At 35.0% G+C, this 22,650-nt stretch overlaps 1 protein-coding gene across 5 annotated transcripts in view; it reads left to right on the top strand.

Moving 5' to 3' along the window:
* The window catches only part of AHCTF1 (AT-hook containing transcription factor 1), an 84,205-nt gene that overhangs the window by 4,851 nt on the left and 56,704 nt on the right, over positions 1-22,650 (top strand). For all 5 annotated transcript variants that reach the window (XM_033430343.2, XM_049713428.1, XM_033430342.2 and 2 more), the window contains exons 2-7: positions 9,185-9,309; positions 11,163-11,416; positions 14,879-15,059; positions 19,007-19,214; positions 20,863-20,979; positions 22,308-22,392. In XM_033430343.2, the coding sequence (XP_033286234.1) occupies positions 9,192-9,309; positions 11,163-11,416; positions 14,879-15,059; positions 19,007-19,214; positions 20,863-20,979; positions 22,308-22,392 (963 nt within the window). In that variant the 5' untranslated portion in view covers positions 9,185-9,191. The remainder of the gene's footprint in view (positions 1-9,184; positions 9,310-11,162; positions 11,417-14,878; positions 15,060-19,006; positions 19,215-20,862; positions 20,980-22,307; positions 22,393-22,650) is intronic.

Here is a 22,650-nt window from a genome sequence, read left to right as displayed (position 1 = left end):
CAGGTCTTAACTGTGGCATGCAGGATCTTTGTTGCGGCATGCGGGATCCTTCATTGTGGTGCCTGGGCCCTCTAGTTGTGGTGCGTGGGCACCAGAGCGCGTGGGCTCAGTAGTTGCAGCGCTTGGGCTCTCTAGTTGTGGTGAGTGGGCTCTAGAGCAGCAGTTGCAGCACACGGGCTTAGTTGCCCTGTGGCATGTGGGATCTTAGTTCCCCGAGCAGGGATCAAACCCGCGTCCTCTGCATTGGAAGGCAGACTCTTAAACGCTGGACCACCAGGGAAATCCCATGAATTCTACTTTGACATTAATAAGCTGCTTCTGCTTTTTTTTTATTGTTAGCATGATATATCTTCCATTATTTTACTTTTAACCTATCTAAGCTTTTTATTTAAACTTTGTCTTGCTTTTTTATCCAGTCTGACTGATCTTTGCTTTTTAATTAGAATATTAAAGTCATTTTGTTAATGTAATTAGTGATGTAATATGGTTAGGTTTCAATCTACCATCTTCCTATTTTTTTATTTGTCCCACTTGTTCTTTTTAAAATTTTTTATTTTATATTGGTGTATAGTTGATTAACAATGTTGTATTAGTTTCAGGTGTACAGGAAAGTGATTCAATTATACGTATACATGTATCTATTCTTTTTCAGATTCTTTTCCCATTTAACCATTTGTTCTTTCTCTTTTTATAGCATTTTTGGATTAACTTTTTTTATGTTGATATTTTATTTTTCATTGGCTTATTATATCTGTGTGTGTGTGTTTAATGTTTATTTTAAGGTTTCTAGTGTCCATCTTTAAATTACTATAGTCTGTTTTCAAACAACATAGCATTTCGTGTATAGTGTTAAGAACCTTGTAACAATATGCTTCTATTTCTCCTCTCTAGGCCTTTGTGCCATTGTGTCATTTGTTTTCCTTGTAAATATGTTATAAACTCCTCAATATATTGCTGTCACTTTTGCTTCGAATAAACAATTGTCTTTTAAAGAGATTAAAAATAAGAAAAAAAAGTGTTTTGACCTTTTTTGGAGGTCTGTATTCTTTTACGTAGATCCAGATATCCATCTGGTATCATTTTGCTTCTGCCTGAAGGAATTCTTAAACATTCCTTGTAGTGCAGATCTACTGGTGACTATCTTTTCAGTTCTTCTGTGTCTGAAGTGGCTTTCTTTTGCCTTCATTTTTTAAAATTTATTTGTTTAAATATTTATTAATTTATTTATTTTTTGGCTGCGTTGGGTCTTTGTTGCTGCACACGGGCTTTCTCTAGTTGCGGCAAGTGGGGGCTACTCTTCATTGCGGTGCACGGGCTTCTCATTGTTGCAGAGCATGGGCTCTAGGCACATGGGCTTCAGTAGTTGTGGCACGCAGGCTCAGTGGTTGTGGCTTGCAGGCTCAGTAGTTGTGGCACATGGGCTTAGTTGCTCCATGGCATGTGGGTTCTTCCCGGACCAGGGCTCGAACCTGTGTCCCCTGCATTGGCAGGTGGATTCTTAACAACTACACCACCAGCGAAGCCCTGCCTTCATTTAAAAAAGATATTTTCACTGGATATAGAATTATAGGTTGACAGCTTGCTTTTTTTCAGAACTTAAAATACATTGTTACACTTTTTTTTTTTTTTTTTTTTGCGGTACGCGGGCCTCTCACTGTTGTGGCCTCTCCCGTTGCGGAGCACAGGCTCCGGACGCGCAGGCCCGGCGGCCATGGCTCACGGGCCCAGCCGCTCCGCGGCATGTGGGATCCTCCCAGACCGGGGCACGAACCTGTGTCCTCTGTATCAGCAGGCGGACTCCCAACCACTGCGCCACCAGGGAAGCCCATTGTTCCACTTTTCTGGCTTGCATTGTTTTCAGTGAGATGTCTCGTAATTCTTTGTTGCTCTGCAGTGTGCTACTTTAATATTTTCTCTTTGTCCCTTGGTATGGATGTATTAATATTTTGGTAGCGTTTCTTCATGTTTCTCATGCTTGAAGTTTACTGACCTTTTTGATTTATGAGTTTGTAGTTTTCATCAAATTTAGGAATAATTTGGCCATTAGTTTTCCAGATGTTTCTGTCCTCTCCTTTTGGAGATTCCTATTACACATATTAGGTCACTTGAGGTTGCCTCATAGCTCAGTGATGCTCTCTTCTTTTGCTCCTCACCCCAGCCTTTTTTCTTTCTGTGCTTCATTTTATTTAGATAGCTCCTACTGTGGGTGTTTAAGTTAACTAATATTTTCTGTGTCTAATCTGTTAATCCCATCCAATGTATTTCTCATCTCTGGACATTTAATTTAGACGTTTTTATATCTTCCAAGTCTTTCCTTAACATGTTCATGATTTCCTCTAACTTGTTGGACTTAGGGACTATAGCTAGAATAACTGATTTACTGTTCTCATCTAATAATTCTAACTTCTGTGTGATTTCTAGGTCCGTTTCTATTTGTTGTTGTTTTTTCCCCTTATTATGGGTCACATTTTCCTGCTTTTTGCATGCCTGACAGTTTTTGATTGGATGCCAGACATGATGAATTTTACTTTCTTGAGTACTGAATATTTTTGCAATCATTTATATATTCTTGAGCTTTGTTTTGGGATGCAGCTAAGTCTCTTGGAAACAGTTTGATTCTTTTGAGGCTTGCTTTTTGAGCTTTAGACCAGAGCAGCCTTTAGACAAGGGCTAATTTTTCTCCCCACTCCTGAAGCAGTCAGTACCTTTCTGAGTACTCTACTCATTGCCCATGTATTAGGCTTTTTTTCACTCTGGAGCTATACCTGGGCGTGCATACACTTAGGGGATTGCTTCTCCTCTGCTTTTCCAATGATTTATTTCTTGGCTTCTGGTAGTTTCCTTACATGCTTATATTAACCATGTGAAGATTCAGGAGAACCCACTGCAAATCTCCGGAGCTCTTTGTATGACCCTTTGTACTGCAGTACTCTCTCTGTCCTTTGAATTCTAGCTACCTTTGGAATTCTCAACTCTGTCTTCTCAACTCAAGGCGACCCTTGGGCTCTATGTGGGTTCCCTCTCTCTGCTCTGTGTTTTGGATACACGCTGTACACGGTAACCTGGGACAGTCCTAGAAGTCATCTTGTTTGTTTTTCTTTTCTTAGGGACCACTGTCCTGTGCTACCTATTGTCTGGTGTCTGAACAACTTGTTTTCACATATTTCGTTTCTTTTTTTTAGGTGGGAGAATATATTGGGAATGGAAATTACAATTCTCTTTTTAAATATTGCGATTGTTTGAGCCACTACTTCCACGTCGTAATCTTTGTTTTACATTAAAAAGAGCATAACAGAAAACACATCCAGCCTGAGAAATGGAACATTTATTATATTTCTTTTTCAAAAAATTGATTATTGTGCACCTTTCAGATGAATTTTAGAATCACTTTGTGGAAGTCATCTCATAATTCTGTTGGTTGATTGATTTGCATTGATCATGGAACTTTTTTGCCTAATGTCCATGAACACTCCAGTGACTATACTTTGGGAAAAGCTACCCAAAGTGTACAGAATTTTGGAGGTTTTAGCTTCAGAGAAATGATTTGGGTTTTAAGTTTAATAGGAAAAATGTGTTAACTTCAGTTTACCATTACACGTTTTTTTTTAAATCAAGACTAGAGAAGGCCATCAGAGGTGAAACCAACATAATAACAATGTGATTGTGGCCTTTCCTACCTAAATTTGTGTAAAATTTTCTTTGGTACTAAAATACTTAGGAGGAGAGGGATACAATCACTTTATGAAAACATAATGCTTTCAGCATCTAAAGCTTGAGCCTAGGACCATCATGTATATATAAGATGTTAATATAATTATAAGAGGCTAAAGGTCATTACTTCTCACTGACTATATGTTATAGTAGTAATAGTCTAATTACTTTATATTTGATTATACTTTTAGATCTGTTTTGGATTTAAAAAAAACTTACACTTTAACTAGGAAGTCTCAAACACAACTTTTTTTGAGTTTTTTGAGTTAATGGTGACATACATGTTTTTTGACGTAGTTGATCAGATTTTTGTCCAGAAAATAGCATTCATAGCCTGGACAGAAAATTATAACTCATGTTTTTGAGTAACCTTTTCAAATCTATTTTTTCTTTTCACATAAATTGGTAGTGAGAATAAGTACTTGCCAATTGTAGAATGACCAGAAAGAACAGGAGACTGGAGATCAAAAGACCATTAGTCTAGGGCTTCCCTGATGGCGCAGTGGTTGAGAGTCCGCCTGCCGATGCAGGGGACACGGGTTCGTGCCCCATCCCACGGCTGGGCCCGTGGGCCATGGCCGCTGAGCCTGTGCATCCAGAGCCTGTGCTCCGCAACAGGAGAGGCCACAACAGTGAGAGGCCTGCGTACCGCAAAAAAAAAAAAAGACCATTAGTCTAGTTTTGATAAAGCCTGAGTCACTAGGAAGAGAAATAATGGACTAGAAGGCAGAGGTTTTTTGTTTGTTTGTTTGTTTGTTTTGTAAAATGGGCAGTTTTTGGTGACCACTTGTATTGCAGGGTAAGGGGAGGAAAAGGAAACCATTTATTCATGTAGTCAACCAATATTCTTTGCCCCCTCCAGCGTGGAAACTACTTGGATTAAAATAAGTAAGATCTAATCTGTCCCCTTAGAACTTTCTAGTTGGGTATACAAAGAGGAAATTATAGAGTGCGATAAGTACCATCCATGATAGGGGAAGTACCAGGTTTATCAGGAGCAAATGAAATTGTAACTTAACCCAGGCAAGGAAAATTTTTTTTGAAGAATCATTGTTTTAACCAAGTCCTCAAAGTTTCTGGGTAGGTGATGGAATCATTAACTGAGAGAAGAAACAGAAGAAAAGGAACAAATCTATAGAGAGGAGGGAGAAAGATTGTTTCATTTTGGAAATGTTGAATTTGAGGTGCAGTGGAAGCATCCACATAGAGAATGGTTAGTAGTGTCTGTTACTTTGGAAAAAATATGGTGTTGCTGTCGTACAGTATTTGAAGCCATGGAGTAGCAGGGATCTCTTTCTCCTGGTGATGTGGTGTGATATGATAATGAGGTAAAGTTTTTTACCTGTAGGAAATAAAAATTCTAGAATTACCAAGTCAAAAGATTTGTCCGCATAAAATTAGGGCCTGGCAAATTATCTTCCAAAAAGGCTTTGGGGGTTTATGTTTCTGCAAGAGTGTATAAGCACATGTGTGTTTTCTCTATACCTTTAACAGTGATTGGCAAAAATGGTATCATGATTTAACATGGCATTTTCTTGATTGTTAGTGAATATTAGGTTGATTTGCACCTTCTTCCCATCTTAGATTATATAAATATCTCCTGTATTTTCAAAGTTTTTTGTTTCAGATTTTTTTGTTTTTAAAAAGTTCTTTACTTCATTCATTTTATAAAAATGAAAAAGATTTAAAAAAAAATCCAAGCCATACCAAAAAAGTATAAAGAAAGGAACAAATCACCCCAAATTTGGGTCACACAAAAGTAAATAGTACTAATGTTTTGTATTTCAGACATCTCTGTAGTCAGATATATAGGTATAAGATTTCATACAGAGACTAGTTTTATGAAATGCAATAGACTATAAATGTTATTTTTTAGAAAATTAATTTTATAAGAAAAAACTAAAATTAAAGGACAGGAATTATTAAGCTTATGATAATTCTTTTAACACATCAGTCATTTCTTTATAAAAGTGGTGTTTGGGTTTTTTTTTTTTTTTTTTTTTGAAGAAATATCTGTTAAGAGTGGCTGTTAACTATTGTTTTGACATAGGTTTCAGTTTGATAGTATTGATTTTATTTTCTGAGAATGGCTTGGGCTGAGTGTTACAATTGTGTGTAGTCCCTGCTGGGGAACCATGTACCTAGTAAAATGACTTGTACTTGGTATTACTCTCCTGCCAGGGAGACTCCTTTGGATGTTAATGCCTTTCTCCCAATAAAGCAGCACAGTGCCCTGGAAGATGGCCCACTGATGAGGTTCAATGGTATATAGTATGTAATGAGAGGCTTCTAGACCTGGAATTTTCCTAGGGTTATCTATTCACCCTTTTAGTTTACTTCTTTCCAAACTGAAGGATATTAGAATTCTATGGATTTTTTGAACTCACCTTCTTTCTTCTGTATTGTTTCATAATGTACACACACACACATATACTTTTATTCATTTTCTAGATATTAGGGGAGGAGTGTGTAGTATGTGTGTAGGTAATGTGTGTATAACTTTGCTCTACCAATGTGTAACTTCTTTGCTGGAACAAATTGTACTGGTAACATTAATTGAATAGTCCATACTTCTGCTCCGATTTGAAATACCCAAATATGCTTATATCATCTACTAAATTTTTGTGGTTCTGTGTCTAAATTATCTGTTTCATTGATCGATTTGTCCATTACTAGCATATTATTATTACAGTTTTAATTATTATAATGTATTGAATAATAATATGTTTTTATAATCTGATAAAGCAAATTTCTCTTTATTTTGTTTGGTTATTTTTAGTATTTTCCTATTAAGGAAACTTTCTACTAATATATACGTTCTTGTGTATGCCTCTTCCTATATATATTTTCAACTTGGATATGTAACAAAGTCTAAAATAAGTCAAATGTCTCTTCATTCTCAAGACAACAAGAGGATTACAGATGCTTTATTTAAATCCAGTACTTGACCATTATTATTGTTGCTGTTATGTTGTCCATATTTTAGATTTTTCCATTTATTTACCAGTACTTTGACACACCATTCTTTTGTGTCTCAGAAGTTGTGTCTGATCATTATTCTACCTGAAGCCTTCTTTTAGAATTCCCTTTAAGGGAGGATCTGTTTGTGCTAAACTCAGTTTTTGTCCAAAAATGTGTTTTCATATTTGTTTTTGAGGATAATTTCAGTGATATATAAACTGTATGTTGACAACTATTTTTGCTTAGAATTTTGAAGATATTCCAGACTTCTGACTTCCACTGTTGTTGAAAAGTCATTTCTTTTTATTTGACCTAGGATTCACTGGTCTTCCTGATTTCAGAGAATTAGTTTGTCTCTACAAATCTGGGAAATATCTTTTAGAATATTGCCTCCTCCTTGCCATTCATGTTATATTTTGGGGGGATTCTGAATAAACGTATGTTAGATTTTCTCCCTGTATTGCCTGTAACTTTTAACTACTCATCTCTTTGTCTCTCTGTGCTACATTTTCTCTCTCCACTGCTTTTCTTATCTTTTGAGTTTGTTTTTATTGACTTAAGTAGGTACAAAAGAATATTCGTAAGTTATGAAGAACCGTGATGCAAAGAATACCTATGTTCTCGCTACCAAGTTTTAGAAAAAGAAAATTACCATTACCTGGAGTCCCTTGTGTATTCTCCATTCCATTCCCCTTTCTCTCCTCTCATGGGTAGCTACTATTGTGGACTTTGTATTTATGGTTTCCTTTGTGTTATTCATACTATTGCTACATGTGTTTGTATTCTTAGGAAATATTTTTTTTAGTTTTGTAGTCTTTTAAACTTTATATAAATGTAATTCTGCATGTATTTTCTCTACTTTTGTTTAATAATATACTCTGATGTTTGTTCATATTGTTGCACTGTAGCTGCTACATTCTCATTGCTCCATTGAGGTTTTTTCCCCATTGAGTTCTAAATTTTACTTCATTTTTCATTCCAGAAGTTCTTTTTTCCCCCCCCAAATCTACTTGACCAATTTTCATTATTTTTATATATATATATATATATATATATATATATATATATTTTGGTACGCAGGCCTCTCCCATCGCGGAGCGCAGGCTCCGGACACGCAGGCTCAGCGGCCATGGCTCACGGGCCCAGCCGCTCTGTGTCATGTGGGATCTTCCCAGACTGGGGCACGAACCTGGGTCCCCTGCATCAGCAGGCGGACTCTCAACCACTGCGCCACCAGGGAAGCCCCTTCATTATAATTTTTAAAGTTTATTCCTCATTAGCAAACTAAATCTTTGATTTCTTTAAACCTATTAAACATACTTATTTTCTGTTCTCTGATATTTTCAGTATCTGAATGAAGTCTTTGATAGCCTGATTCTGCTGGCTGTTGATCCTGATATCCTTGTTAAAGTTTTGTAATTTTGATTGTAAGCTCATTTTCTTTGGAACTTCATCTTTGAGAACTCTTTGAGATTCCAAAGAGTTCAGTTCAAATATTTGGTGGTTTCTGTGGGTTGCTTGGAGCATTACCAACCTGAAACTACTTTATAATATTCTTCACCTGAGTATTTTCTGGTACCATAGCTTGAATTCTGGCCACTAATTTGTATGAAGGGAAATTTTCTTTTTCTGTGTAGAAACTTTCAGCCATGGTCAAAATGAGCAGCTTTATTGCTCGCAGTCCTGCACAGAGGGTGTTTGTCTCATTCACCTTTATGCTGATGATATAGCCCTATGGAGTTTAATGGGGGTGGGGGGGTTAGCCCTAAGCTTTTTCTTCGGCCTCTGTGGACCTCAGGATGCTCAAAACAAGATCAGGGTCACCAGAACTGGATTTAGTAGCTAACCCTCAAGACCCAAGCCAGCTTATATATTTTCCAAAATTCCTACTGTTTCCACTTTTGGCTTTGCCAACTCCGTAATCTTTCAAAAAGATACTTTTATGTTTCAGCCATCATTTTTCATTGTTTACAATGGAAGAGTCATTTAGGAAATCTACTGTTGTATACATTGTAAATGAAAGATAATTTTAGATTTTTTTCTGTGCAGTTAAAGACATGTGCCAAACTCAATTCCTGAGGTTACTGTGGGTTTGGACATTTTTCATGCACTTTCTCCTCTTTTACAGTAGTGGTAACTTTCCTAAAATAATAGCAATTTTTCCTGTTTTGTGTGTAAAATGTTCTTTGAGAGTAAATGAAGCAATAAGATTAATTGCGTTGAACCCAGTCTTCGAAGAATCTAGGCACTCATGTATGTCCTTAGGACATCTGGCTTAATGAATCTTTACCCTCCTAAGGCTGTTTGGGAAATACTTTCTTAGGAGAGAATGTCTCAGACCCAAAGCACATAATGTGTAGTTCATAATCAGATTTTAGTTTCAGTTTGTTTACTTTTGTATGGTAGCTTTTTCTTTTTCTTTTCTTTTTTCCCTTTCCCCTTGGTTAGAGATAATCAGGTGTCTTATAGTACAAATATATCATAATAATCGTACTTTAAAAAATGTTTGCAGTGGAAGTATGCGAGACCTAACAGCCCAAGTGACTGTAACAGCACAATTCCCAGAAGTGACTATCCAAGCCCTTGGAGAAGATGAAATAACATTAGAATCTGTGCTTCGTGGAAAGTTTGCTGCAGGTAAAATAATGTTGCTGAAAATTTAGCAACATTATTGCTAAATTTAATAAGATTAATAATAAACATATATTAAGATAAATAATATTAAGCATATATTGCAGTTCCTTTAAAGTGGAAGAAAAAAAAGCAGAACTGCTTAGAGTGGTCTTATGTAACTATATTACATCTACAACTACATATGTATTAATTTCTACCTACTTGAGCACATTGTCATTGAATCTCCTGGGGTATTATAGTTCATTTTTCCTTTTTGCAATACCATATATTTTATATCTCTTAGTATTGAGTATGTGCATTTGGAAAGTAGAAATGATACATGGCTGGTTTTCCTTTATATTTAGTAAGTTTTATCGGTGATGAGTTTAGATTAGAACGTGAACAGTCTTACGAATAGAAAAACCTGATTGTAGTGCCCTAGGTGATACAATATATTCTGAAAGTCTTATTTCTTAATTCTATTAATCTGAACAAGATCTTAATAATAATGATGTTTTACATTATATAATACAGCAGAGAATTAGACCAGAGAAGCCATTAAACTATGGATTTCAGTCTAGTGAAATATGTTGCAGAAGACTTTTCTGAAAATGAATTTTATAGCCATCCTGCCTAGCAGGAAGACAACAAAACATATAGATCAGTAATTTAGCTATTTATAGTGCTATTCTCTTGAATATTGAAGGTAATAACAGTACTACTCTTACATACTAGGTACTGTAACAACTTTTCATTGAGGTAACTACTAGGTTTCTCTAATTAGGCACTGTTCTATGTAACTGAGAATCAAATAGGTTAAGTAACTTGGTCCCAGTTACATAGAAAGCAAGTGGCAAAAATGAGCTTTGAACCCATGCATTCTTGGTCCCCACTGTGCCATGCTATTTTTTTAAAAACTCTTTAGTCTCTCTCAGCTATAATCTAGTATATACAGCTATTTATTTGGATGCATGGTAGACATCACAAATTTAGTAGTAAAAATTAACATCATTCATCTAGCTGTTCAAGGGAAAATTCAGGGTCTAGTTCTTGATTTTTCTGTATTACTCACCTGCCTATATATTATTCATCAGCAAGTAAATCCTTTTAGTTCTGCCTCTGAGATGAATCTCCAGTCAATCCCCTTTTCTCTATTCATGGCCACCATAAGCATAAGGTACCATCTCCCTACTTCTGCTCTGGTCCCACCTTATTGTCCATTCTCTGCTTAGCATCTGGACTAACATTTAAAAATGTAAATCAGATTGTCACTGTCCTGCTTAAAACCCTCCAGTTACTTTAGATTGCATGAAGAATAAAATCCAGACATGACTAGTCAGAGGCCAAGAAGGGCTTCTGATATTTCCTATTATTGTACTGGTTATGTCTCGTCTTCTCAGATTTTGAACTCTTCAGTGACAGAATCATGAGTTATACTTTTATAACTCCCATAGCACCTAGTTTAACTCTTAAGGTATAATGTAGTAAAAATATGAGTTTGGGAGTTAAACAAACTTGCGATCCACTTCTGGCTCTGGTATTTGTAGCCATGTGGGTTTTGGGCAAGTCATTCATTCATACAGTTGTATGAAAGTTTAGTTGCCTTATTTCTGTATTGAGGTGTAACAAGGAGTAAGTGAGATAATGTATTTAAGCATATAACATGGTACCTTTACTGAATGGTTACTTTATTATTATTGCATTAGTAGTTGTTCAATTTATTTTACTAATTAGAGGACCACTCTTCTATAAATGCTTAGATTTCAGTTTGGAGATAATGGCTGTATATTATATATGTAAAAGAGCTAACTGCTATTTAGTTTTGTTGTATATATACAATATTAAAATAAGCAACATTTTTGTTTTTTTTCTTCTAGGGAAAAATGGACTTGCTTGCTTGGCTTGTGGTCCGCAACTTGAGGTAGTAAACTCTCTAACAGGAGAGCGGTTGTCTGCATATAGATTCAGTGGAGTGAATGAACAGCCTCCTATAGTCCTAGCTGTGAAAGAATTCTCTTGGCAGAAGAGAACTGGATTGTTAATTGGATTGGAAGAAGCAGAAGGGAGTGTTCTCTGTCTTTATGACCTTGGTTTATCAAGAGTGGTTAAAGCAGTTGTTCTTCCTGGAAGGGTAGGTACTGCTTAAGATATGTGGACATTCTGCTTTCAAAACCGAACCCCTGCTGGTTACATGGGTGTGTTCACTTTGTGAAAATTCATTGAGCTATATACATTTGTAATTAGATTACTTTTATGGAAGTTTGTTGTTTTTCATTAAAAAGTTTAAAATAAAGAGGTTAAAAATATATTATCAAAACAACATAACATTTAAAATAAAACTTTCTTTGGACAAAGAAGATGTGGTGTGTGTGTGTATATATATATATATATATACACACACACACACATATATACACACAATGGAATATTACTCAGCCATCAAAAAGAATGAAATAATGCCATTTGCAGCAACATGGATGGACCTAGAGATTATCATACGAAGCAAAGTAAGTCAGAAATATTAGAAAGTCTAATGTTTAGACTCTAAAATATTTCAGTGTATCATATTTTAGACTCCACATATGATATCACTTATATGTGGAATCTAAAATATGATACAAATCAACATATCTATGAAACAAAAACAGACACAGAGATAGAACAGACTGTGGTTGCCACAGGTGGGGTGGGGGTGGGTCGGGGAGGGAAGGGATGGGAGCTTGATATTCAGAGAGACAAGCTATTATGTACAGGATGGATAAACGACAGGGTCCTGCCGTATAGCGCAGGGAACTGTATTCAATATCCTGTGACAGACCATAATAGAAAAGAAAATATGTGTATATATAAAAAGAATATATATCTATGTATATGTATAACTGAGTCACTTTGCTGTACAGAAGAAATTAACACAATGTAAATCAATGAAATTAAAAAAAAATTAAAGTACAACTTCCTTATTCTTGGTTAGAAAATTACAGAGTAAAAATAGTGATGACATGTAGTGTTCTTATATATGAAAAGTATCATCTGAGTTTTGTTCTTACATCCAGTTGTGTTTTATGAGGATACCAAAAGTTTATAAAAATATTATATTCATTACTATGCCATTTTTTCCTTGCCTGTTTTTTTCTCTTTTAATTTGAGACTGTAGCCTTGCAGCAGTATGTAAAATATGTCTTTATTACCATTTAAGATGTGAATAATATATTTAAATAGTGAGTTCATTTATATTCACCATTTATTAATTCTAACATATGTATGCCTTGATATGCCAGGCATCTTATCCAGTAGTAATTATAGAAGTTCTTTGAATTCAGGTTGTTTCTTCAGCAGATTTATTACTGCTCTTTTTACATGGTGAGAAAATGTATACACTTACAAATACACACAGACAAAAATCATGGAAGAGTAGAATTCTTTTTCTACCAGTGTGAAAGAAGTATGCACTTTACACACAAAAGTATATGTAACTATGTATGCATATATATGTATGTAATGTATATTGTCATAGAATAGAATTTTTAAAGTTAAAAGGGAGCTTAATGACAAAATAATAATGTTTTTATAGTGAGGAAGCCAACCCAGTGGGCTAATGTGGGGTCTGAAGTAATTTATAGCCTGGTATCTTATATGTACTTGCCAGTGATGATGATTTTAAAGACAGAATTATTTTTGGCAATTTATTGAGTGCTTACTGTAAATCAAGCTATGTGCTAGATTTTGGGGGTAAGTAGATGAATTGAACTTGGTACATGCTGTCCAAAAAGGCTTGTAGTCTAGTGGGAGAAGACAGATTATAGGATGATAGCATAAATATAATAAGTGCTTTGATAATTTTAGCACTTGGAACGTGGAGAACACCTGGATGATTTCTGTTCAAAAAGGTTGGACATTTTAGGCAAAGAGACCAAAGTGTAAAAAGTCACAGAGTATGGAACATTTGGAAAACTAATGTTATTTAGAACGGCGGGCGAGAAGGGAAGGAGGAAGTGGGTGCCAGAAATGGTGAGGATTGAGATTGTGAATGGCCTTATTTGCAGTTAGGGGCCTCCTCTTAAAGTCTGTGGTGAAATCATTTTAAATTTAAAGTGGAATTGTAGTGTAAAAAGCTATTTGGTTGGGGTAGTTCAGGTAAATAAGGATGATGGACTGAACCGAGGAAGTGGCATAAGAAATGGAGAAGATGGGACAGATTCAAAGTAGATTCCAGAGGTAACATGGACAGGACTTGTTGATCATTTGGATAAGAGTAATTGAGAAGGAATAAGAATTAGATACATTATTGGTTGCTTAATTGGATGAATGGTTGATATCACATGGAATATAGGGGAAGGAAAAGATTGGGAGAGGAGTGATAGATACCTTCAAAAGGAGTTCAGTCAACTAGCTCTTTTTTGACTAGGGCACAGTATCCCCTCTTAAATTTGCTTTTAACTGCCTCACTTTAAAATTAATTAAGGTAGCATTGTCGATAACTTCATGTATAGTATTTATATGAGGAATGCAAACAGATCCCTTACCCTTCACTGAAGGAATTAAAGAGAACATGCTTTAGTATTTATAGACATTATTACATAATTTAGAAAAGGAAGACAATCCATGAAATTACAGCTTTCAGAATTAGAAACACTAAGGAATGTTTTGTGTACTAATGAAATATTGAGAAAGCCAGGGTTTTGTCTGTAATAATAAATTACAACCTGAAACAAACTTTAACCTTACATTAACACATAAACCATTGATAGCAAATTTCCTCTTTTCTTTCTAGGATATTCATCAGTATTATAGTAGAAATCACCAAATACTTAATTATCAAATATCATACCTAATTAATTTTTGTGAATTAATAAGAAACAGAAGGAAAGCTAAGTGTAAACTAAAATACAGACTATTAGGTACAGACATTTAAAATTTGACTCATGAGATGAAGAGGAAAAATACAACTCCATAATGTAGCTACAGTATGATTTTCTTTAAGTAATTTCAGTCCTTGTTAAATGTCAGTGATCCAGTTACTGCCAAAGCTTTGTGTGAAGTCCATTATAATGTAGCCCTTTTAAAGAAGGTTAGACCTCTTCAGGCTTTAGGGCATAAAAAGGACCTTTTTAAAAAAGTGTAAACAGTAAATTTATCTGGAATGATTTATTTTTAGTCTTCCTTAGAGAAGAGGCTATATACTTATACAGTAGCTGGTTAAGAGTTTTAAAGTGAGAAAAATCTAGGTTTCAGTTTTATACTTAATGACTGTGTGACTTGAATAACTTGGCTATTCTAAGCCTCAGGGTGTTTCATCTTTAAACAGAGATAATTATATATAGTCTGATATCAAAGGGTTATTGTGAATTGATTAGCATAATGCCTGGAATATAGTAAAGTCTTGATAAACATCAGTTATTATTCCAACTGCACCATGTGATTCTTGTTATATCTGAACATTTCATTATGTTATTCAGATTTGCAAGTATCAAATGCAGATTTATGATTCTGTATTGGAAAATGTTAACATCTGTATAACTAATACCTGCTTTAACCTCAAAATTTGTTTTCTCACTTTGTATAAGAAAAGCAAATGATATATTCTGCTTTCTAGGTAACAGCTATTGAACCTATAATTAATCATGGAGGAGCCAGCGCAAGTACTCAGCATTTACACCCAAGCCTGCGATGGCTTTTTGGTGTGGCAGCTGTGGTAACTGATGTTGGACAGATCCTTCTTATTGACCTGTGTTTGGATGACGTGTCATGCAATCAGAATGAAGTAGAGGCATCAGGTAATTAATTAGTCATTCTTTGCTTGAAACCAGAAATTAAGCACCTGAGTATTCTGATGCAATGGATTGATTTTTTTTTAATAGTCAGAAAATGTTATATAGAAACTTCTTTATGTATCTTTTTTTAAAAAAATGTTTGCTCCTATTTTATTGTTTTGGGCACTATGGAGATTTTTTGCATGAGTTATTCTACTTTATTGATGAAGTGTTTATAGACTAGGTCTTGAAAGAGATAGGGGTATGTTTCCAGATATACACTTGAATAATATATTCAAGTTATTAAGTAAATGCCAGAAGAAGGGCTGAAAGGTATAAAATCTTGTTCCTACAGTAAGCCCAAGATAGAAATAAAGCAATAAATAACAGTAATTTAAAAGTCTTCCCTCACAAAATAACATCCTAAAATAGAACTAACGCTACTTAAGTGAAGAGAGATAATTTTCCCCCTTTAATACTAATGCATATATTTATAAATCTACTCCTCAAGTGCTTTTTGTTTTGTTATTTTTGTGATTTATGAGACTCTTGATTGGTTTATGTAGGGAGGAGAGCTAACCTAAAAACTTCTAAAAATGTGTGTATTACCAATAAAGTTTCAGGAAAGGACTATTCCTTGAGGACCTTCTTGATTTTTAAAATAGTCCTCTTGGGACTTCTGGTGGTTCAGTGGTAGGGAATCCATCTTACAATGCAGGGGACTCGGGTTTGATCCCTGGTCAGGAAACTAAGGTCCTACGTGCTGCGGGTCAACTAAGCCCATACCCTGTAACAACTGAGCTCAGGCGCCTCAACTAGAGAGCCTGTGTGCTGCAAACTACAGAGCCCACGTGCCCTGGAGCCTGTGCGCCACAACTAGAGAAGAGAAAACCTGCACACAACAACTAGAGGGAAGCCCGTGTGCCTCAATGAAGATCCCGCGTGCCGCAACTGAGACCCGACACAGCCAAAGATAAATAATATAATAAATAAATAAATAATAAATCTTTAAAAAAAAAAGTCCTGTAATATTAGTGCAGATCTGTTTATTTATGGATCAGCTAAGAAATAGATATAAATAATCAGTATTTTGTCCCAATTTATAATGAGTATAACTAATAAGAACTGTTGGTATGTAATAAAACTGATTAAAACTGCAAGTGGTAAAAATTATGTTTGACCAGAAATAACTGAAGAACCAGATTATCTGATCAAAATTTAAATCTGCAAAATATGACATGAAACAGTTTGATTTGGTAGAAATAATGGCCACACATGCACTTAAGGAAAAAAAAAATTCTCATAGTGATGGAAACTATACCTGGAAATTTAATATGTATTAAGATCTGATTGATCTTAATAAAATCCCAGGTAAAGTTGAAATGAAAAGAATTGATTAGTATAAATAACAGTAACTAAAAATGAATTTGTAGAATATTAGAAATGATTTAACTGCTCTTTGTAGAAAATTGATGAAGGAATTAGTCTTGATGGAGTTTTGTTCCAGAGTGTTTTGTAGATGATATCGCTATAGGTCTAAGGCTAATTAAAATACCTGTATTCATAATTAAAACTCTTCAGATCAAAATAGTAGAGTTGAAACATGCTTTATTTCAGGAGTCAATAGTTAGTAGTTAAATTCAACACAAGGGTAATTTTATAATGAAACTCTGGATTGTAGTCAAAGATCAGAATCAGTTTCTCAATTCTGAGAATTAGGAAGCCATTGAATTTTATAGCATACAAAAAGTTGAGTTTTGGGGTTTAATGCAAAATTAATTTTTTGTTTACAGAAGTAATTTATAATTACAGCTATTTAGACTTCACTGAAACACACACAACGTAGAAAATGAAGTTCCTAACATGATAAACATATTATACATACTATTTTGCAACTTTTTCAAACTTAACAGTATTTCTTATACATCTTTCCATATCAGTGCATATAGAGTCTACTTTATTCTCTTGAATAAGTTTACAGTATTCCATTTATTAACTAGTTATTTTGGCAAAATGTAATCACTTGCTGTTTTCTGGGGGAAAAAATCAGAAGCAGAATGGATTAGGAGGGTAATCATTCAAGTACAATGTGATAGGATTTTTTCCCCCTTCATAACAGCATTGAGGGAATCTGCTCTTGCACAAGTTATATCAATGAATGGGCCTGAATTTTTTTTTATTTAAACATTTCGAACATCTTCAAGTAGATAGACCAGTATAAAAATTCCCACAAACCTGTTACCTAAATTCAAGTCAGTTTTCAGAATTTACCCATATGTGCATCTGTTCTCTTTCATTTCCCTTTCCCCACCTTCTCTCTCTCTCTCTTTCTTTTTTTTTCTTTTTTTTCTTTTTTCTTTTTGGCTGCACCGTGTGGCATGCGGGATCTTAGTTCCCAGACCAGGGATTGAGCCCTTGCCCCCTGCATTGGGAGCACAGAGTCTTAACCACTGGACCACCAGGGAAGTCACCCTTCTCCCTTTTTTACTCTGTACTAATCTAAAGCAAATAACAGTTATTTTACTACATAATCATGATGTGGTTTAACACTGTTAACGACATTAAATATGGACTTACATTTGATGGTTTGCGTCTCATGTCTATTAATTTAGAGCCGTCCTCCCTCTATCCTGTCCTTATTCATTTATTTATTTTTAGTGCCACTGACTTGCTGAAGATGTTAGTTATCTGGTAAAATGCCCCACATTTTGGAATTATCTGTGTGTCTTCATGTGATGTCATTTACATTTTGTATTTTCTGCAATTGTTAAGTTAGCTCTGATTAGATTGATTTAACACTTGACAAGTATACTTCAGAAGTGCTGGGTATTTCATAATGTATCACAGCAGGAGGCACATGGTGTCTTGTTTCATATTCAGTGATCAGTGGGTTCAGATGACGACAGCATGATCCATCAACCTTTGTACCAGTGGTTCTCGGGTGATTTTTTGCCCTCCAGATTTTTGGTCATATCTGGAGACATTTTTGGCCATTAATACTGGAGGGAGATGATGCTACTTGGCGTCTGGTAGATAGAAGCCAAGGATGCTGTGAACATCCTATAAAGCACAAGACAGCCCCCACAGCAAAGAATTATCTGACCCAAGATGTCAATGGAGCCAAGGTTGAAAAACCATACTTTGTTTCATCCACTGAGATTGTTGCCTAGGTCTCTTGTGTCATTAGGGCTGCAAAAAAAGATGATTTTAAAGTTCTGTTAATCTAAAGAATAATTTTCTGATTAACTAGGGCCATTTGTTCACCTTGAAATACAGTTTGTACAGAAAAGGGAGAATAAATGCTTATATTACTATTTCTTTAAGTACTAATTTTCAGAGTAAGAAGCTGGTACTCAGCTACCTTCAGTGTTTCAATTCATTAAGGTCTCTTGTAAGTAAGGAGGGCAGGAACTCATGGGGTTTTATATATTATACTTAATGTGTTTTATTCATTTTCATTATTTTCTTCTCATGCCCCAAAATGTTCTGTTTTTGCTAACGAAGGCACCTTCATGTAGTCTGACACATCCCCTCAGATTTTGATAGCTTCCTAGATTTCTGGCACAGGATGTGCCAGGCTCATCTTATATATTTTCTGCTTCTGACTTGGAACCAGCCATTCTCCAAGGGGAATATTTAGGTTGTTAGTTGTAAATTTGAATAAAGAAACCATCAGCTTTATTTATGATTGTTAAGGAAATTGTTTAATTCTTTTAAAATAAAGAGTCTACTTTAGATAATATTTGATGTGTACTATGAGATTTTTAAGAAATTATACAATTAAATATACTTCGAAAATTATAGCATTTAAAATAAAGGCAGTTATTTCATAGTTCAGTATGCTTTGTTATCACTAATCTTATTTTAATTGACCCCAGTAGTTTTCAGTTGCTGCTTGAATAATGGGCAACACACTTGCTTTTATGATGTTTATAGTTTGTTAATCTTAACTTGTCTTATTTATTTTTTAGACCTTGAAGTTATAACTGGTATCCCAGCTGAAGTACCACACATCAGAGAAAATGTGATACAAGAGGGACGCCATCTGTGTTTTCAATTAGTAAGCCCATCAGGAACAGCTGTTTCAACCCTTAGTTACATAAACCGGACAAATCAGCTTGCTGTTGGTTTTTCTGATGGGTATCTAGCACTTTGGAATATGAAAAGCATGAAAAGAGAGTAAGTACAACTTTTTCTCTTCGATTATGTGATTATTGGTAATTTCTTTGTGAATGTAACTTGTTCTCAATTACTAATATTTAAAAATTAACATAAACAGGAAAAGATAGGATAATGATTGAATGACTATGTAATTTTCCATTGCATTAAATTATAACTTTGTATAATAAAGGAGTGACCTAGCACATGAATTTCGGTTGATTCAGTATATTTAAAAGGCATTTCAGGGAATTTCCTGGTGGTCCAGTGATTAGCACTCTGTGCTTTCACTGCTGTAGCCCGGATTCAGTCCCTGGTTGGGGAACTAAGGTCCTGCAAGCAGTGTGGTTCGGCCAGGGGAAATAAAGGCATTGCTGTCATTGTGGTGTTCAATTTGCTAGTAACTATGACTATATTAAGATAAACTACGTATTTGTATAGTATGAATTCCTTCAGAAGTACTTTTCTACATAACCATATGTGTAAGGTAGTTTAATAGTAGTAGTTCTCAGTTCACAGAAAAACAAAAGCTTTTTTAAAAAGTTACAAAATACTGTGTTAAAAATTTTTTATGCTGTCAAAAACTTCCCCCGAGTATAATTATATTGATACTTTTCTATTAATCTTTATGTTGTTAAAATTGCTGAGGAATTGACTCTTTATTGAGGGAGGTAAGGCACTATAGGTTTTAAGTCTAATCTCTGTTAAGAGTTAAGTAGATACCTATTTGTCTCTTAAGTTGTCAATTTAATATTTATTTCTTCTTTCTTCCAAGTAATATTGGAATATTTTCTTGAGTAATTTTTCTTGCAAATGAGTCAACAAAATATTCACCCTTCCAAACTTCCTGCTGAGTTCGTCTCACCAACAAATTGGTACCTACTTGGCTGTGTTTGGTTATAAATACTTGCCAAGTTAGAAGTGAAGGAAAAAGAGAGAGGTAGAAAATAAAGATTCTCACCTATACCCATTTTTTACTGTTGGGTTCTTTGATGATATTAGAGTGTTACTAGCCCCTTAAGTAAACATTAACGGTCCTTGCACCTCCTCAAAGTCAGATTTTTCTGCAAAGTGCCAGTGATGAAGTGGCAATGCTATTGCCTAGTAGCTCCCTATGGGAAGTCCATCTCAACTCTCTTTGTTGATACCTTTTTATCAGCTCTTGGTTTTGCATAGCTCCCAAAGGAGTGCCTGGAGAACCTGGCTTTTACAGTGTTTTCTTTAGCACTATCATCCTTCACTGATCATGCTTTTCCAAAGGGTTTGTGAGAACTCTTCAGATTCTAACTCATTCTGTTGTCGTAATGGGGAAATTGACTCTAAACCCAAGCAGCTGAAATAGAGTGTTGTGGCAGTATTTCATCTCTTTCTAGAGTACCTGTTATTGGGGAACAGTACATCGTGGCATACGTTTACACGCCTGGAAGGACTAGTTCACACATGTGTATATGCATGTGCTTTAGTAATTTTAACCCTTCCCAGTTCTACCTGGGAGATGGGGTGCCATGCTCATTGTCTTGATGTCTTGTACCCTGTGTATTTTTGAAGATAAGACGATTGTATGAACAGCAGTTGCTCTAACCCAGATTCTTACATGAGGCATCTTTTTCCTTTTCATGAAATTATAACTTAAAAGTATGAAGTGTACTGATATTTGTGCCTGTTATAGATACTACACACAGTTGGAAGGTGGAAGAGTTCCTGTATATGCTGTCACTTTTCAAGAACCTGAGAACGATCCTCGTAATTGCTGTTACTTGTGGGCTGTTCAGTCTACACAAGATAGGTAAGTGTGATACATGTGGTTTTAAATATTTGTCAGGAATGGAGTAGCAGTTAATTTCTTTTGCAAAGCTTTGTACTGTGTTGTCCCTTTTTAGTGAAAGTGACATAAATTCAGTGAATTAGAAAGTGGTAGTTGAAATGACTTTAAAAGGGAAATGATTATTTCTGCATGTTTGAGTAATGCTGAGATATCAGTAAGAAGAAATTGTGCTTACTTGACCTGTTTAGGTGTTATTTCAGAGAGTAAGCCAATACACATGAGTAGGCAATTTCTTATTCCTTAGGCAATTTTTATGGCCTTCTATGTTCTCTCATAAGAACATTTTTTCTCTTTTATAATGTCATTCCTTTTTTCTCTTTGTTGTGTATGTATCTGTACTGTGTTCTCTAGTCCCTCTGCTTGCCTTTTGCAGTATATCTTTAGGGTTAATTCAGTTAATTTTTCCGTCTTTCATAAGCTTTAATTTTATTCCAGCTATAGCTTGTGAGAAATCTTTCCTTTCAATTTAATTTCAAACTGGTTAAGCTTGTTCATTTGCAATGCTAGGACAGTGTAAGTATTGATTTTCTCTTATTTTTCATTGGTGTTTAGTACTTTCTTTGATGATCAATGAAACAGTTAAGTCTGTGGCATAAATGACATGATTTGATAACTGTTCCTAATACTTTCTCTTCCCAAGTCCGTACATGAATTGTGGTCAGCTTGGGTTTTTGTGTTAGATGTCTTCACTTTGAGGTTTTGTCTTACACTTTAGTGAGTAAGTCAGTGAAGGAAGAATTGATTTGTCACTTTGTCAATCCTGGAGGAAAATAGAAATAAATATATAGAGACAGCTATTGGGATATTCCTCATTAAGTGAAATCCGTATTTCCATCCATCTGAGTGTAATGTGGGCTGGCAGCAGCTTGAGTAATGTGCCTTGTGAAGGCTCCATGTGGTGAATGAGAAGGGACGTTTATCTGAACAATTTTTGTATCCCATTTATTTTTTCTTCCAGTGTTGCCTAAGTAAAGCACACCTATTGAAGAAAGGGAGAAGGACTATTAAGTAAAGAGTTATAGTCTCAGGCACATAAGATGTCACCTAAAATATGCAAGCAACATAAGCTTTAGTTAATTAGAATCAATAAATAATTAAATCAGTTATTATTTCAAAGGACTACATTTTGTGAAAACAGCCAAGTAAAACTAAATTCTTTACAGTGACCTCAGTTTTGTCACATGCACTCAATATTGTATGCAGATTAAATTTATTTGGACAATAAAAAGTGCTTAATGCATTAATATGATATTCAGTATTTCTCCTTAGCTAATTTCTGTTTCTTTCAGTGAAGGGGATGTTTTGAGTTTGCATCTGCTTCAGCTGGCCTTTGGTGACAGAAAGTGTTTGGCATCAGGACAAATTTTATATGAGGTAAATGGTAATGGTAGTATGGGTTCAGAGTACCATTTTGTTCATTGTTTGCCTGTTTTAAGATACTGAGATATTGAAATGTTATTCTTCTATTTAAGTTAATACTGTATTCGTAATATAATGTAAAAAGTATTAGATTAGGGATCAGGAGACTGGTATTTTACCAAGATAGCAATCTTAAAATCTTCAGGTGTCACTTTCCTCTAAAATGAGGGAATTAGACAAGACAAACTTGTGGCCTAATTGGTAGCCAGGAAA

This window comes from Orcinus orca, chromosome 1, assembly GCF_937001465.1.
Source record: "Orcinus orca chromosome 1, mOrcOrc1.1, whole genome shotgun sequence".
NCBI lineage: Eukaryota > Metazoa > Chordata > Mammalia > Artiodactyla > Delphinidae > Orcinus > Orcinus orca.
The sequence above is the reverse complement of the archived record's forward strand: the minus strand, read 5'-3'. Positions and strand labels throughout refer to the sequence as shown.